This window comes from Thunnus albacares, chromosome 24 (genome assembly GCF_914725855.1).
Source record: "Thunnus albacares chromosome 24, fThuAlb1.1, whole genome shotgun sequence".
NCBI classification, from domain to species: Eukaryota; Metazoa; Chordata; class Actinopteri; order Scombriformes; family Scombridae; genus Thunnus; species Thunnus albacares.
Genome location: NC_058129.1, coordinates 17,208,239 through 17,225,493, shown reverse-complemented (window position 1 = coordinate 17,225,493; position 17,255 = coordinate 17,208,239). Strand labels below are relative to the sequence as shown.

Here is a 17,255-nt window from a genome sequence, read left to right as displayed (position 1 = left end):
AGTTTTGTGAGTTCTGCAATCGCCAACCACGAAAAACCTGAAGCCCAGTGTAGAAATGAGACATTTTAAGCAACAGAAAAAGAAGCATTTTAATCACAAAATATGTTATCTCTAATCTATAACTGCTTCCATCATTAAAATCTCAGATGCAGAGTCACATATTGATAATTTATTTCATTTCATATAACCAACAAAAACCAGTGCCCCCAACATTTCATAATACACATTGTCACAACATTGCAGACAAACTGTCCCACATATTTTTTACCGTTTTGTCTCATTTATATTTTTCTTTGCATGAAGAGAAGAGTTACAAACTAAATGTTTTATTCTAACAGCTTCGTTCAGATTGTTTGACAGTTTCTACTGCGCTGAATATAAACTCTAACAGGATCAAACCTGCAGCAGAAGCAGGGAAGGAAACTATATACCAACATTTCATCATTATTTTAGCAGCCAATTAGCAATTTTGAATATATTATAACTCATAATAATGATTTACTAGCCACTTAAATGTTAGCAACTAGCAAACAAGAGTTAAGCCCAGTGTTTTTTTGTTTTTTTTACAGCATCAAAAAATGTGTCACATCCAAATTTTACCAGTAAGATGTTTTTGTTATGAACAGATAGATAATGACTCCAAACGATGGTTGGCTTTCTAGCAAACTGGCTGCTAAAGCATTTTACAAGCCAATTAAACGATTGTAACTTCAAGACACAACACATCATTTTTCAAATTTAATAGTCAACTAGATTTTTAAAAATGTTGTCAATTGTCCACCTGAATCTAACGAAGTGTCTTCTAGAGTAGAAAATACTCACAAGCCATTTTGAAACTTTTACAAGCCAAATGTCAAAATGTTTTAAAAGGTTACTAGTCATTTTCAATGTTTGAACACAGTTCTTCCAACGTGGCTATATGAGTTAACTTGTTAGCCACATTCATAATTTTTCATATATAAAATCTCAAAAAGAATGATTGGCGGCTGCTTGACTGATTAATGGCCACATTTGAAATCTATCAGCCACAATCTAACAGTTTTTAGAAAATGTTCCCGTTCCCGTTTAAGAGAAGAACCTCAAATTAATGACTAAAAACTTGGCATAAATCTAGTCAACATTTTCCAAAATTTACCCGCCAGTTTGATTTTTAGGATTTAGTCAGAAAGCGGCCGTACAGAAACAAAAACTTACTTGCCAATTTCTGCAGCAAGCCTCTAAAAATCTGTTTGACTTGCCAAAATGTTGTTAAAGCTGTTCAACTATTTACTTTACTTTTATTTTAAAAATCAGTGGCTAGTTTTGTTAAAACTTTGTGGCCACACCAAAATCTCAGAGCTGTTTTTTAGACTTTACAAGCCACCTAGAAAAGGACAGAATCTCTAAAACATGTTAGATTTCAGTCAAAATGACAAACTAACTGGACTAGTTGGCAGCCAGCAGCCAAACTTTACCAGCAATGTTTTGGCTGCTGGCTGCAGTTTCCCACCCTGCGCTGCTCTCACGGCATCGACAGGTTGTGTGTTGCTAGGCTTCTGCTTCTTTATAATTTACTGTAGCTCCCTCCTTCTTTGTCCTCCCTCCTCCTTACTCGTCCTCGTGCTCAAAGAACTCATGGCAACAGACGGTAACCATAGAGATGAATGTCATGAACTCCTGGAAGTCACACTCGGCGTCGCCGTCCGTGTCCAGGCTTTCCATCAGGCCGTCCAGCGTGGCCTGGTCTTTCACATGCTGCAGGGAGGACAGAAAGTTCACATCAGGACATCAACAAAGATGACTTTCTACTTTTCCTACACTGCATTTTTAGACTTCCTCTCTTATCTTTCGCCCTTGCTTCTTTCATTCTTTCTCAACTTCATTTATTCCTTTCCTTCCTTCTTCAACTGTTTAGAAAAGACAGACCTGAAATGGGGATATAAAGTTTTACCTTACAGCAAAACTTAACTCAGTATTTCCACTGATTTAGTCGTTTTTACTAAAGTCAGGATTTGAGTACTGGTCTTTTCAACTACAGTACTTTACCAGTAGATCTATGTTCCCTCTGCTCCAATTTAATACCAGTGCACCAGTGGGGAAGAGGAAATATTGTGGAGTAGCTTATTTGATTTGATAAAATACAATTTACAATTTAATTTAGAAAATATATCCACATATTGAATGAGCTATAACAGCTGAACGATGCTGCAATTAAGAGTAAATGATAAATAGTTTGCAAAAGTTATGTAAAAATAATGAATACATGGTGGAAATAGTGAGCTAAAAGTATTAACAGTTGAAAAAGATAGCTAAAAGTAACCAATAAACAGATTAAATAGTTTTAACTAATGCACAAAAGGTTGAAATAGTTAAAAGTTAATAAACTATCAAAATAATTCTCAAAATAAACAGCTGAAACAGTTAGCTAAATGTTATGTATAAATGGTTTAATATCCAGCTTCTGCCACTTGAATGTGACAAATGTAAACTGACATAAAAACTGACAGTTAAACTCTATGAAAACATCTATTATATAATGAACACATTTGGAAAATGATGAGTCTGTGTTGATAAATGGGGTACTTAAGTTCATCTGACAGGACTGTGGGTGCGAGTCTGACAAATAAAGGTCGGCACTGTTCTACTCTGTCAGTATTTTCTCCTGAGGTCGACATCTCTTTGTGCTGAGTTTGTGTCTCACCGCCATCAGATCTGGCAGCTCGTCATGAAGCAGATCCTTCAGCTCGCTCTTCTTCAGTTTGTGCTTGTCGCCTTCTCTCTCTGAATACTTCTGAAACACTGCAATGATGGTCGCCATTGAAGTCTCCAGGTCAGTCATCGTCATCTGCAGGCTTTTCACCTATTCAGTAAAAAATACATGAATACTTTAAGTATTGATAATACAATATCTGATATATTTTAACACAGCAGAAAGAACTTTGCTTTGGACTTTTATCATGTGCTGATGAGAACATGATAAAAAGTCCTTTCTTTAAACAAAGACAGATGATGAAACAATCAGTATGTCAATTTTTTATTATTTAAAATTAATCACTAATATTCAATTTCTTATTAGATGCATTAGAAATAACAGTACTGCCTATTTGAATACAAATCAGATTAATAAAAAGACAAAACAAGATATTTCTATTTTTGCATCTTTACCATTCAGTAAAAGTATATGAAACCACTGCAACAGTGCATGCTTGAAAATACAAAATACTTGATATATAGTATTAAAAATGAGAAATAAAGCACAGATTTTAGTTGAAACTGATGTTTATTTACATTGTTGTTCCCTGAAATTGCATTTTTAAAAAGCTTTTCTTCTTGTAGCTCATATTTTAGGAAGTAACTAAACTTGTGCATGGATATTTATCCAGGAAAAAAACCAAACAGACTGTTGACGGTAAACTTACCTCAGCGTGAGTCTGGACAGAAGATGTTTGTTGTGAATCCAGAGAGTGGAGGCTGAGGATGGACAGCAGACTTTATACTGGGGCAGTTTGGTGGGAGGGTGCAGAGCTGAGGTCAGCCGGCCTGTCAGTCAAACCGCTGACCAATCCTGTCTGTCCACCTCCCCTCACTCCACTGCAGCCCTGCACTAACCAGCAATGATGGGGCATATCTGGCCCTCACACTTTTATTTTAACACAAACTACTCTCCCTTCAGCAATGCAGAATCTGCTTCACATCTTTATGCTCACACTGTACGGATCAATCGATCAGCCACAAAACCTTTGGTCACTGTTGTGCAGTGACTTTTCCAGTAAAGTTTATTCAAACAAGGCGACCGCATCCTCAACAATGCTGACAAAAAGAGAGAAAGGCAGCATTACTTTGTGCAATTCTACTATGAATGTAAAGTAAGAAAGTTGCAGACAATAAACCGTTCAGTTTTCAGTCCAGACTACAGTTTTACCCACAACATGTATTAGCAGTTTCTCCATAAATATTAAAACAAACTCTCTACAGTTTTAAATGCATCTTTTGTCAGCAGCCATGTAGGAGATCAGACTGTGGAACTGTGAAGTGCAGGACAGCCGTCCAAACTTTCTGACCTGCCAGAAATCCAACTGATCATGTGACAGTCAGGGGCCTGTTTCAATGAAGCGGTTCACGAGCACCGCTTACACACAGATAGTAAATGGTGCCACTGTCCCGTTTCACAAATGATCGTCAACTCTCAAATTGCAGATAAACTTGCGAGTCCTACAGTCCTCTTGCATGTCTCTGCACAGGTTGCGAGTATTGTGATTCTTTTGTTTAGTTAAATGTGTTAAAATTAACATGAGAAGAAATAAGAACGAAAAGTCGTAGCTTTGCATGTTGTAAATTTGGTGAAACGGGCCCCTTGATCGCTGATCTTTCAGGTAGTTAATCAGGTGTCACCTCAACCTGCTCATCTAACAACAATCGATCTGGCAGAAATTCGGCCTGATTGTAAAATTAGTTGATGTCGACCAATTCGTGGTTAAAATCGGTAAAGTGTCTGCCCAGTTTAACATGCTGGAGATAACGGCTCTCCTGATTAACATCCTATGTCCTCTTATATGTTGTGTTTGTGTTTTTACTCTCTACTGCAAATCAAATTTCTCCTCAAGGGACAATAAAGATCATAACCGCTGCATGATGCTACGAATATGACAAAAAATACTGAAGCTAAGCTACTACGCATGGGCTTCACTGGGATGTCACTGTTGCAGTTTGATTAATAGTTGATAAACATACATTTCTGTATATTTCAGAGTTGTTTTGTCAACATTTTTTGTATTTTACAGGTATAAATAGATGTTTTCAGCTTGTTTAGATGTGGTAATAGAGTGGCACAGGTGCTTGGGAATAACTGATAGTCAACACAGTATTTATGTTCCAATATTTGACAACAGAAACAGAAAAATGTATAAATAGAACAAATATATCTTGAATTCGGTCACTTCAAACCAAATATATGGAGGTTTAATGGCCATCTCCCTTCCTTGCCACACTCTTACCAACTACAAACATTGAAAACTAGTCAGAAACAAATAAACTGCATCATTGAAAATAATTGTAAGTAATTGCCAGTAAATGCAGTAATGTATATATATTTATAAGTGAATTTCACACTTGCTTCAGGTGTTAATTTATCATTTAATACTGTTCGGTTGAATCCACGTGCACAGACAGCCAATCACCATGCATCGTTTACCAATCCATTCCCTCTGTCTTTTAATGTGTTTGTACAGATTTCCACAGCAGTATTTTTTTGTTGTTGTTTTTACCACATGACCCTTGGGGGCCTCCGTACGCATCTCTAGCAGGTTGATATTTTTGGTTCAAAGTGAAATATCTCGGTAACTATTGGATGGATTATCATGAAATTTGGTGCCAGCATTCATATCCCCTGCAGGATGAAGTGTAATAACTTTGGTGATCCTGGGAGTTTCCGTGTTGCACCATCATGAGGTCAAAACTTACATTTGTCCCATATTTTTATTGTGGTTTATGACCAGATACCTGCAAAATTTTTGCAGTTGTACCATGTCTTTAGTGCTAATTAGAAAATGTGAGGATGCTAAAATGAGATGAGGAACATTGTAAACATAATACCTGCAAACCGTCAGCATGTAAGCATCGTCATTGTGAGCATGTTAGCATGCTGACCCTAACATTTAGCTCATAGTGCTACGCCGCCAAAGTACAGCCTCATTGAGCTTGAAAAATATATTTATCTTTGTGTTTAACCAGCAAATAAACAAGCATAATAGCATCAGAAAACATTAGGCAAACTGTGAATGGTTCTATAATATAACACAACAATAAAACATAACATGCAACAGCACAAAACTCAACATAAATCAGTGGGTAAGAAAGTCACTTTAATATGGAGATTTAAACCAACAATCCTGTCAGTTTTGTTTAAACACGCAGGAACCTTTTTATTAATATAACTTCATTTATCTCCACAAAATGATAAATGGATAAATTACAGGGGGTGCAGCAGGTCTTTTCCACTTGAAGTACATTCACAGAATCTTGCCAAGCACCTCTGAACTAATTAAGATGAAGTGAGATGAACAAACAAAGTGTAACAATGCCAAACCCCTCCCTCTGCGTATCTCTCTCTGGTCATCGTGGATCGTATAACATCTATCTGCGTTCTTCCTTTGATCCGGATCTGCTTCTCCTCGTTTGTGCTCGGGCATCTGCTAGGCGACAAAGGCCCGTTTCAGAGGAAGCGGATGGCCGTGCATGTTAATGAAGACGTTCTTTTCACTGTTGAAGTTGGCCAGACGTGTGCCCTCCGCAGCCCAGAGAGAGAGCTTAAACACTGCATCTGCTGCAGCCAAATAGGCAGAAGTTGAGACGTCCGGATGCCAAGTTTTTACTCTAAATTGCTGTAAACAAACTTCAGACTTTTGGGGGAAAATATACACACGTTTAAACCAGAGTGATCAGTTTGTATTCCCAAAATATGTAGCATCCTATAAAGCTTTCTACTATATCTTTTATACTTTTGATATGTTTTAGTAAATTTCCTGTGTAGTACTGTGTAATTTGGTACAAGGAAATAATATGTAACCATAATTTTTTCAAAAATGTTCTCACTTGCTATATTATTATGGTATATAAATGTGTTAGACCTGACAAACCAAACCATGGCCTTCATAGAATGGAAGTATTAAAAACCCGGGTTTTCATATTTTGATAAAATCTTCAGTTTTGGGTCGTAGTTTGGTATATTTTCGGTGCAGTGTAAGTGGGTCAAACTCACACTTGAAACACTTTTTTTACGTTCCTCAAGTGCTCAGACGTAGACTGAGTGTATTCAACTAATTAGATGGTAATTATTGGGTTCTCAAGGCGTACCAAAGTTGATAAAGTCATGTACTGAACTGTATTTTAACACCATAATACAACAGATGAAAACAATCCGGCATAAGATAAAATCCACCCAAAAACACTGGATTTTATGCATGTATGAATAAAGGCAAAACAGGAAATGTAAATCAAAATGAAAATGGACGTTTTAATACTAATGTTTTGTGCACTTTGTTGTTCTGAACATTTTCAGCTTCTAATAAATTCATCAAAAATGTGAGATATTATGAAGAATGGTGAGTATACTTGCAAAGCCTTACAGTACATAATGAGGGTCAAAACATAAGATATGTAAGATTTTATTTTTCCTCTAATCATTCTTGCATTTCTTAAAAATCTACTTGAGTGTCTTGAGTGTTTAGACTTTCAGCTGCAATAAAAGGCCTCCACATACTGTTTTTTACTGTATTATTATGACACAGCAGGTATATCTCGTCACCAATAATCTCCACAATGTGCTGAATTCCCCAGCGCCCCCTCTGACCTCTGACCTCCCTCCACTCTTTGTATTTTCGGTCAGGCAGCATGCTGGAGAACAGAGGCATTTATTACATGATAAACTGTGTCTTTGTTTGATGATAAATACACTCCTCACGCGGACCACGACAGACTGGTTCATTGTTCGCCTCAAACACTGAAACTCTGTGCAGCCAAACGGGCCGAAACACAACGAGAGAAACTGCAAAAAAAAAAAAAAAAAAGCCTTATCATCGGTCACATCTCTCAGTATTTATCTGTCAGTCTGACTGCTGGTGTGTCAGATGTGAGATTCACTGTCAGCTGGCGTCAAACTGAGAAATCTCAACTATTGGACGGATTACCATAAAAATTTCTACAAACTTTCATGTTTCCTGGAGGATGAAACCTTATAATTTTGGTGATCCTCTAAATTTTAAATGTTATACTTTTATATCTGTAGACTCTTGTTTTAGTATAAACATATTTAATGAATAAATTCAAAATGATAAGTCCATTGATCAGGTAAGTAATCATTTTGGTCAAAAATGTTATCAGTTATTGTATTTGTATAGCACAGTGCAACGTGCTTTACATAATAATAAATAAAAAAACAACGTACATAATTATAAAATTATCCAATCAAAATTACATTATACATGTTATAAGCTTATTATTATAATATTAATAATTATACAATGATTCAATAAAAATACATTTACATTATAATAAATAAAATATATATTATTATAAAATTATTATATTATCTATATGAGATATAATTATAAAAGTATTCAGTAAAAATACATTTACATGATACTACATAATAATATGGTATTACAAAATATTTATTAAGTACTAAACAAAAAAATATTTACATTATAATGAATAAAAATTATGACTTTTTGAGTTTTAAGATACAGATGGAAATTAGATTTTTGCTGTATCTGGTGCAGTATTGTGTAACTATTATAAATAATAAATAAATACATATTCAAATATTAAATATTATATTTTTATGTAAAATATTTTACATAAAAACTCAAAATGTTGACATTACTTCATAGTAATTGTTATTTATTTTTTTGTATTTTTTTTTACTCTTTATATTTCACCGTTTCTCACCTGCAGCAAAACTCCTGACAGATTTCACATCTCAGTCGTCTATTTCATGATCAACCCGTCTCTCTCCTCCTCCTCCTCTGTTGTGTCTCCTCCAGCATTTTTTCTCCCGGGAGACGAGCATCCAAACGGCCTGAGGAGCCAGCGGGGGTCCCAGAGCTGTGCCGTCACCGTGGCAACAGGTCAGCGCCTCCTCCTGCTGAGCTGGAAAAGGTTTGCCAGGCCGCTGAGTCATCACCTGGCAGCCAATGTACACACACACACACATTAGTAAACTGGTTTTTGTTTCTTCACCTTTTTCCTCCTTAATTTTTGCTTTTTTCCCCCCATTTTTTCATTTAGTTTTAAGCGTTTCTAAGCTCAAATAAGTTGCTGTATTTACCGTTAGCATGCTGTGACCTCTGACCCTTGACCTCCTCATTATCAGGCCTGTGTTTTCAGCTGGTTAGGAATTTCTGGCGCCTTCAGTTCAACTCTTTCTGGGAGGAAAAAAACAGGTCTAAAGAGTAAAAAAAAAAAAAAAAAACTAAATCATGCTTTATTCTGTTTCTACTTGTCATTCTGGTGATTCACCATTAGAGAGCAGCAGCACTTCATGTACAAGCATGAAGCTCCCAGCAACCTCATTCTTTCATTAACAATCACATCAAGTTTACTGATAATCAGACTAAATTACCAACTATACTGGTGATCGGTTAATCGTTTTGAGTTCTTTTTTAAAGAAAAAATAACAAATTTCTCTGGCTTCAGATTCTCAGATGTGAGTTTTTCTGGTTTCTTTGTCTTCTGTGACAGTAAAACAAGTATCATTGTGTTGTGAACTGTTGATTGGGATGTCATCTTGATCTTTGGGAAGAATTGATCAAGTATTTTCTAAGATTATATTGACCAAATGACCAAATAATTGATCAATTAATAATGAATATAATCATCAGCTGCAGCCCTAATCAAGATCTCACTATATGAACAAAACCACATTATTTTATCCCATATAATTGCCATAATTTTTCTAATAAATCATTATTATCTGATTTCATCCAAGAAAAGCCACAGCCTTAAAAACTTAGGGTCAGTTTTATGGGTTTTTTTTTTTTTTTTAATGGATTCATTTATTCATGGATTGAATCATGGAGGCAAAAGTAATTAAGGGGTTTTATTGTACCTCTTGTGGATGATTAGTAGGTTTAATAACAGGTTATTAAAGTGGAAAAAAATGTATGACTAGTGTAAAGTCTATATTATCTTATAATGAGAATTTGAAAGTAATTTTACTTAATTAAAGACGTGACAAAGGGTCGGTTATAAAAGTTTAATTGGCTTTTAATTTTACAAGGCATTTGGCATTCATTTGGAGAAAATATAACATGTAAAGTGAGTTTGTAGTTTTGCTGGTGAACCCTTCCTCTTAGAGATGAAATTTGGCAAAGCAAATTTTTTACAGAAGGACCACCAATCACAGAGCTCCCCAACATATTTTCTGCCTAGTAACTAGCCAAAGTAAAATCCTGATTGGGTGGGAAACAGGAGGATTTATTTTCTGTTTTCTGTTCTTGCCAATAAAGACAAATTATAGAGATGTTTGGGAAGGTTAATTTTGACTTAGAAACATTTAGATTGTATAGTTAATGACTTTGAAAATACAGTATATATACAATAAATATAAAATGGGGAGAAATGCTTTTAAAAATTAGATTTTGCCTCATTTTTCCCAACTGGTTTGAAGTATATTCTAGAAACAAGTGTCTTGTGTATCTTAAAGAGAAAATTCTTTAAACAGAAACAAAGAAAAATACAGCGTGTCAACTTGTTTAGAAGGTAGACAGCTAGAAACTGTGACATCACGGCAGAGCTAAAGGTGAGTCAGAGCATCTTCAAACTGATGAGGATTCATGTCTGCTCCACATGTCTGGCAGGTTTTTATCTCTTTCGTTTCGCTGAGTTGTAACAAGCTGCTGACGGAAACATGAAGTCCTGGTTGCATCTTGGCCCTAGCACTGTTGACATCATGCCCGGCCGTATCATGGCGCCCACCCTGGCTGGTGTTTCCCTCTGCTGGATTATTTCCTGGCAGTGCGCGCCTGGCTGCTGATCACAGTGTAATCTGGACAGATCCTCAATCTGTCAGCCAAACCCAAATCCAATCTGGCTCATTTTGTTATTCACCTTGCAGCGGCTGGCAAACGGTCATAAACCTGGATAACCCGGAGGAGGAAAAGTGTTTTCTGAAGGGTCATGGCCGCTGTGAGTGTGACTGTGACGGGCATTAGACTGAGTTATGGCTGCAATTGAGCCACTCAGGTGATTCGTGAAGGACGGCGGTTGTCGCCTGGAGCTCGGAGGAGATGATTTTCTGTCGCCTTGTGCATCTCCAACACGCTCTCACTACAAAACAACATTCATCTTGACAAGTCACTGAGTCTCACATTTACCCTTCAAATCTGATTTTTGTTAAAGCAAGAGAAACATGAAGGGGCATAATTTAATTTTTTACCAGTGAGGTTCTTTCAAATATTTTCTTGAAAGAAAGACCTTTATCTCTTTATTTAAGTCTCAAAAACAGATAAAGATGGACTGTTTTTATAAGATGAGTTATTTCAACACGTATATTGCACTCTGATCTGATTTAAACAACCTTTTTTCACATGTTTAATTTCATAAATCTGAAGGTTTTGGTGTTGTGGTGGTGATGTTTTCACTTCATAATGAGCATCGTACATGGACACTTGGCTGATTTCATGAATTTAACTGATAATTACTAACCAGTTAATGCCGGGAAGCACAGCTGAGGAGCTACAGACGCCAACATTTTACAGTTGCAGACCAGTTTAATAACACACACAGAGCTTATTCACTTATCAAATAGTACAAGGCAAAAAAAAAGCTTCCAACACTTTAGACTCTAGTTGTTAATATGTCTTTTTAAAATCCAAAACAGCCTGAAAGGAACAGAGGAGCATATTTCTGACAAAATGAATATAAGTTATTCATATTTGTAAATTATTTGCTGTTCTTAAGTTAAACAAAGCCTTTATCTTAACCCAAAGGTGTAAAGCCAAACAGCTTGTAGTTATTACCAAAATTCACAAAGATGAGAAAACTTGTGTTTGACCATACAATAATCTATACTGTACATGGCGTCGATTATGTCACCATTTATTTTATTGAGAGAAAATCCAAGTTTGGACAAAGGCAAACCATCATGGCTGTCTAAAACAGGTTGTAAACACCTGTCAATCAAGCAGACATGCATAAAAACAAGACATAACATTGTGTTAAAGGAAATTTCTTAATAATTTTCCTGAAAAGAGCTACTAGGTATGGTGGAAATAGAGACAAATAGAAACAGTACAGTATTTTTTTTTTTAACAATTTAAAAAAAAAAAAAAAAAAAGCCAAACAATTGTACAGTAGTTGTATAGCAGATGTTGATTTGGAGTTTTACAATTTGAGAGTTTCTCTAAAACAACTGCTCAAATCTAAATAACTGGAAAACCTGACAGAAATCTAGTAGTAAATATTATCTCCATATTTGTTGATTTGTGTGCTTAACTGTAATTTACAATTACACAGAGAAGAAAGAAAGAAAGATAGATTTTACATTTTCACATGTTCAGCTGATCTGCTGTGCACCAAACTGAATTAAAAACATTTTGAACTAAATTTGGTTACACTTCCAGTTAATTGGAATTAGCTGAAAACATACCAACTCTCTCCGTTTTTTCTTATATACTATGAAACTATGGGACAAAGACTGTATTGTTTGTATTGATTGTATTGGATGGAAATTAACAACAAGAAAAGCTGCAATAAATGTTCATATCTTAATATCTAAGAACACTTCAGTATGCAGACGACATTAAATTATATTTTAATTACAGAAAGTGACAGATTTAAGCTTCAGCAGACACTTTTAAACTGTCTGAAGGTCTTTTTTTAGCATCATATCGAGCTACTGCATGCGGCAGATTTGAACCGGCGCCTTCTCTCCGTCGCCATGGCGACCTCGAACGTGCCAGCGCGCGGGGCTACAGCTGCAGCAGCCAGAGTGGCCATCTCATGTCACATCTTTCCCTCCCTAATCCCATAATCCTCTCCTGCCTCCACTCTCACCCCCCCCCGATCCGATTAGAGGCTCCTGGATCAGAGCGCCCTGTCCTGCACACACACACACACACACACCTGATGGCCTACATATCCACTTCCTCCTTCCAGTTTGGGCTAATTGGACAGACGGGTAAACGAACTAGGAGACAACATATAGGTTTACAGGATGAGCACAACAGACTGCAGGCTGAATAAAGGTCTGTGATGACTCACAACGAACAACAACAACATCCATCCTAAGCTGTTTAGTCTCGTACTGATCCTTTAAATCTTATTTTTCCCACAAAATCTGTCTGTTGGGTGAAAGAGAGACTCACTTGTTTCAAATACAAATCAACCTGGTTCAAGATTTTTCTTGAAACAGTGACATTTTCTTCATACACCACGATTAATCCATGAACTGCCTCTATTTCACAGCTAGAACTTGAAACGACATTTGTACGAGAAGTGTGTCTCCATCCACCTGTTTTTATTTGCATTTTCAATTTATGCATCTCCTAATATTCACATAACGTTAGCAATTTACTTTTGCAGATTTTCTGGAAATCAGGTGAAAATGAGGTTGAATGAAACGACGGCTGCAAGCTAGTTCAGCCTCCATGTGAGTTGGCTGACTGAACTGAACTTAAGTTGGATAATTAGTTCAAAGTTGTCCCGTGAGTTGTGAAGATATAAAACTAAGTGAGATAAGTCAACTCAACTAGAGATAACGAGTTCAATCAACTGGAGGTATTAAGTTGATTCAACAACTGTTCAGTCACACTGACAAAAGTTCACAGTCAAATTTGCTATAGGCCCCTTCTCATGTCAGCTGAAATTGTGCTTTAGTGGAGGATACACTTAAAATGATTCCAATTAAATAAGCAAAAACCTCTTCTTCATTCTTGAAATGATGCAAATAATTGACTGTTTAAGCACTTTAAAAACAACAGAACAAGGAAAAATTCATGATTTATGATTGCCTCGAACCAGTCATTATTATTCCATCCCAGTAAATCCTGTTTCAGACATATTTTCATTGATTTTTCAGCAATTACACCCAAGAAGAAAGAATCTTTTTGCAGCACATGAATCAAGCAAGCATTTTGACATTTAATAGATGCTGATTTAGGTCTACTCCGTTGCAGAAAATCTCTTAAAAATCCTTTAAAAAGTAGAGAAAGAATAGAGTCCCATGATTGCTGGCCATGTCAGACATACTTTAGCACAGTTTTTAGGTTCTCCACCTCCTGCACATCACTGTCTGTCCAGCACTGGCTGGGTCATCAGAGCCAATTGTAGCTCGTTAGTCAGTTAATTAATTGAATTAGATCACAGACAAATCACACAGCTGGTGGAAGTCCTGCCGCCTAGGAAGCAAGCATCATGTGTGGAGAAAAGCTCCCTCTTCCTTTTAGCCTCGATAAAAAGACACCGCGTCTTCAGACAGACCTGATTTATTTGTCCCAGACAGTGTTTTCAGGTTCGAGGTGAACGTGTCTGAGCTCAGCCGCCGCTTGTTACGTCTCAGTGAGTCAGAAAGTTTGACTTAGTCTGCAACACTAAATGTAGGTCAAGATATTCAAAGAAAAAGTTTGAGAAGCTCATGAGAAAATTATAAAGTTTGAATTCAGGATTTAATTTATCATCAGTAGCTAAGTACATTTACTCAGATGCTGTACTTCAGTATAATTTTGAGGTATTTGTACTTTACTTGAGTTTTTCCATGTGATGCTACTTTATACTTCCACTCCACTACATTTCAGAGGGAAATATTGTACTTTCTATTCCACTACATTTATTTGACAGCTTTAGTTATCTTCAGATGAAGATTTGACACATTGGATAATATAACAAGCTTTTAAAATACAACACATTGTTAAAGATGAAACCAGTGGTTTCCAACCTTTTTGGCTTTTGACGTCTTACAAAAAGCAGTGTGTAGTCGGGGTCACATTTCACATGTCTATGAGTTGTTAACAGCTCCACCAAATAGTGATTTTTCCCTCTAAACTTCTCACATGCTTTCATTTCAATAAATGTTCAAATGATCCAATATTTCGGCAAAAATCAAAGATTAGAGAAAAAGTCCAAAAACTGAAAACAGATTTGTGTATCAGAACTTTGTTTTTTCTTCTTTCCTCTCCCATTAATCATCTCACAACCCCTCAGATTTATCTGCTGACCCTTTGGAGGGGCCTGACCCCTAGGTTGGGAACCACTGGACTAAACTAGCTAACTGTATATAAAGTAGTGTAAAAAAGCTCCACCTCCAGCAGCTACAACAGTAACATGCTGCTCTAACACTGATGCTTCACTATTAATAATCTAATGATGTCATATATAATAATATATCAGTCAGAGGGACCAAACCACTACTTTAAAGATCTGAATACTTCTTCCACCCTGTCTATCACCATCTATCTCTAATTTTCTCTCATTCTTTGCTCTGCCATGTCTGCACCATTAAACTACAGGATAGAAAGTCAATCTATGAAGCGGTGTAGACATCTTGTATGTTTTGACAGCCTTGTAGTGAGTACCCAGCATGACAGCGACCACACAGAGCTAATCTTCCAGCGAAACCTCCCCCACACACACAAAAACAGCTCCTGACAACCACAACACCATATGTTGAAGTACTAAGCTCCCGTCAGGTCATAACAGCAAAGCTTCAAACTCTCAGCGAGGCCGGCACGTCGCTGCTGTCAGAGAGGATTACTGTTGTCGAAGAAACGATGAACTACTGTACACCTCAACGAGCCACGACTTCTCACTGAATAAAATAACTGACACAGTTTAAAGAAGCAATCCTGTTTTTGACAGGATCAGAGATGCTTAAAATTCGGACACTTTTACAGACTTTTATATTTTGTAGCTTAAAGATTGGATGAAGTCATAATTTTACATTTCAGCTATTAAGTTGATGGTGATAAATGTTGCAGTCAGAACAGAAAGGATTTATCTGATGCTCTTGGTCTGACAGGAAAGACTTTTAAGCAGCTAAAAGGTCATATCCAAAGATCTGTAGTGACTGATGTTGTTGAAGACTCAAGTTATGTAATGAAGCTAATGTCAATATATCCTTTCCCATGCTCCGACAACATCACATATTTCAACAAATAAGTCATAAACAGGTTTATTTGAGCTGGAAAAGAGTCAGACTTTCTCAAAGAGGAACTAATAACACTCATTAAAGATCCAACAACGCTTCAAAGCTGCTGCTTCTCAACAGTTTATGGCTTTTATTATAATAATGAGCTTAATTATCCAACAGAAAATGTAAAATCAACTCTGTTTGAAAGCAGGGGATGTTAGATTTTCTTGTCTGCACAATAATACATCCTAATAATTACAGCTAAAAGCTAAAAATAATCTTGCTGCACTCATTCCAACTTAAAGCATGATGTATCTCATCTCTTTTCAAATATAAAACTATTCATCAGAGCAAATCCCAGGACTGGATGACTGTTGATATAAGTAAATACTAAAATTTTGGAAGATTTCCTTCTAGGACTTTGCACATACAACATACAATAAATGGAATTACAAAATGAGATTAAAACATGAAAATCTCATCCCACTGGACAAATTTAAATATTTGATTTCTAACATTTTTAGAGACGTCTGTGATTGTGAGCATTTTTCCTTCCTTTTAATAATAAAAAGCTATTGAAGATTCCCCCAGATGTGTTTTAAGATAAAAAAAATACTTTATTAAAATTTAATTTTTAGCCAGAAGCTGCATATTCTGGCTGAAACTTTTCAGGACTTACTCAAGGACGTCAATGTCTGTTTTGCTCGGGTTGAAAATTCAACCTCTTAGCAACAGGAAGTGACCTCCATCGCAGCGCAGCTCTGATGTGAATGCTCAAACAGCTGCTGCGGCGAGGACTTGAAACAGAAACGAGAGAGCTCATTATGATAATATGAATCGGCCGGGGTGCTTTTCAACTAGAGATTAAAAACAACTTGATTAACCCGTCTGTCAGTCACGTAGCCCCGCTGTAAGTTATCCTACTTTGAAATCCTGTGAGTGAAATGAGAATCGCAGCGTCCATAGATGAAAACTTGATCAAGAAAATCTGCTCCTGAAACATGACAGGAAGTGTTAACAAGTCGCTTTGAACAAGTCGCCATGAAGTAACCGTTTGTAACTCTGCAAACATTAAACTGAGAAGATGTTATGGTGCAAATCATTTAAAAAGATATTCAAATGTAAGTGTCAAGTTAGATAAGTTTGTCATCTGATACAGACAGACTGCAGACAGACAGACCTTTATTCATACCCAAAGAAAAATCAGTATGTAGAGAAGATTAAGGAGCCACAGCAAAATTTTTCTTTAGTATCATAGTTTCAGATTTTATGAATACTAGAAGAGAAGAGTACGATTTTTCCCCCCCAAATGTGAATGTGGAGCATTCGTCCCACACTTATCAGTGTCAGAAATCTACTTGCTGAGTGAGCAAGGTCTTATCACCAAACATCAGTGGCCGACTTCACTAATGCTCGGATCAGAGGCGTCTTATTTCTTTGTGGTACAGGAGGGTCATACGGGACTCTAACCTCTTGCTCTACTTGTTGAGTAACACGTCAGCTCATTAAATATCATCCGTGTCAAAACATCTCCATATATCAGCTTCCCTGCTCTGTCTGTCTGTGTACACGGTGTTTAGTCCAGAGGTGAAGTGACCGTTGAACCTTTTTATTGAGCTTTAATTGTCTCTCGGCCTTCTGACGGGTTCCATGC

General features: G+C 36.6%; 2 protein-coding genes across 2 annotated transcripts in view; both read right to left on the bottom strand.

The window, feature by feature from the left end:
- The window catches only part of LOC122976244, a 1,153,509-nt gene that overhangs the window by 1,012,289 nt on the left and 123,965 nt on the right, over positions 1-17,255 (bottom strand). The gene's annotated exons all lie outside the window — the stretch shown is intronic.
- On the bottom strand, positions 64-3,468 carry s100b (S100 calcium binding protein, beta (neural)). The gene is made up of 3 exons (XM_044344700.1): positions 3,399-3,468; positions 2,681-2,839; positions 64-1,734 (listed from the first exon to the last, which is right to left on the bottom strand). Exons 2-3 carry the CDS (start codon positions 2,822-2,824, stop codon positions 1,588-1,590), a joined length of 291 nt encoding a protein of 96 aa, XP_044200635.1. The 5' UTR covers positions 2,825-2,839; positions 3,399-3,468; the 3' UTR covers positions 64-1,587.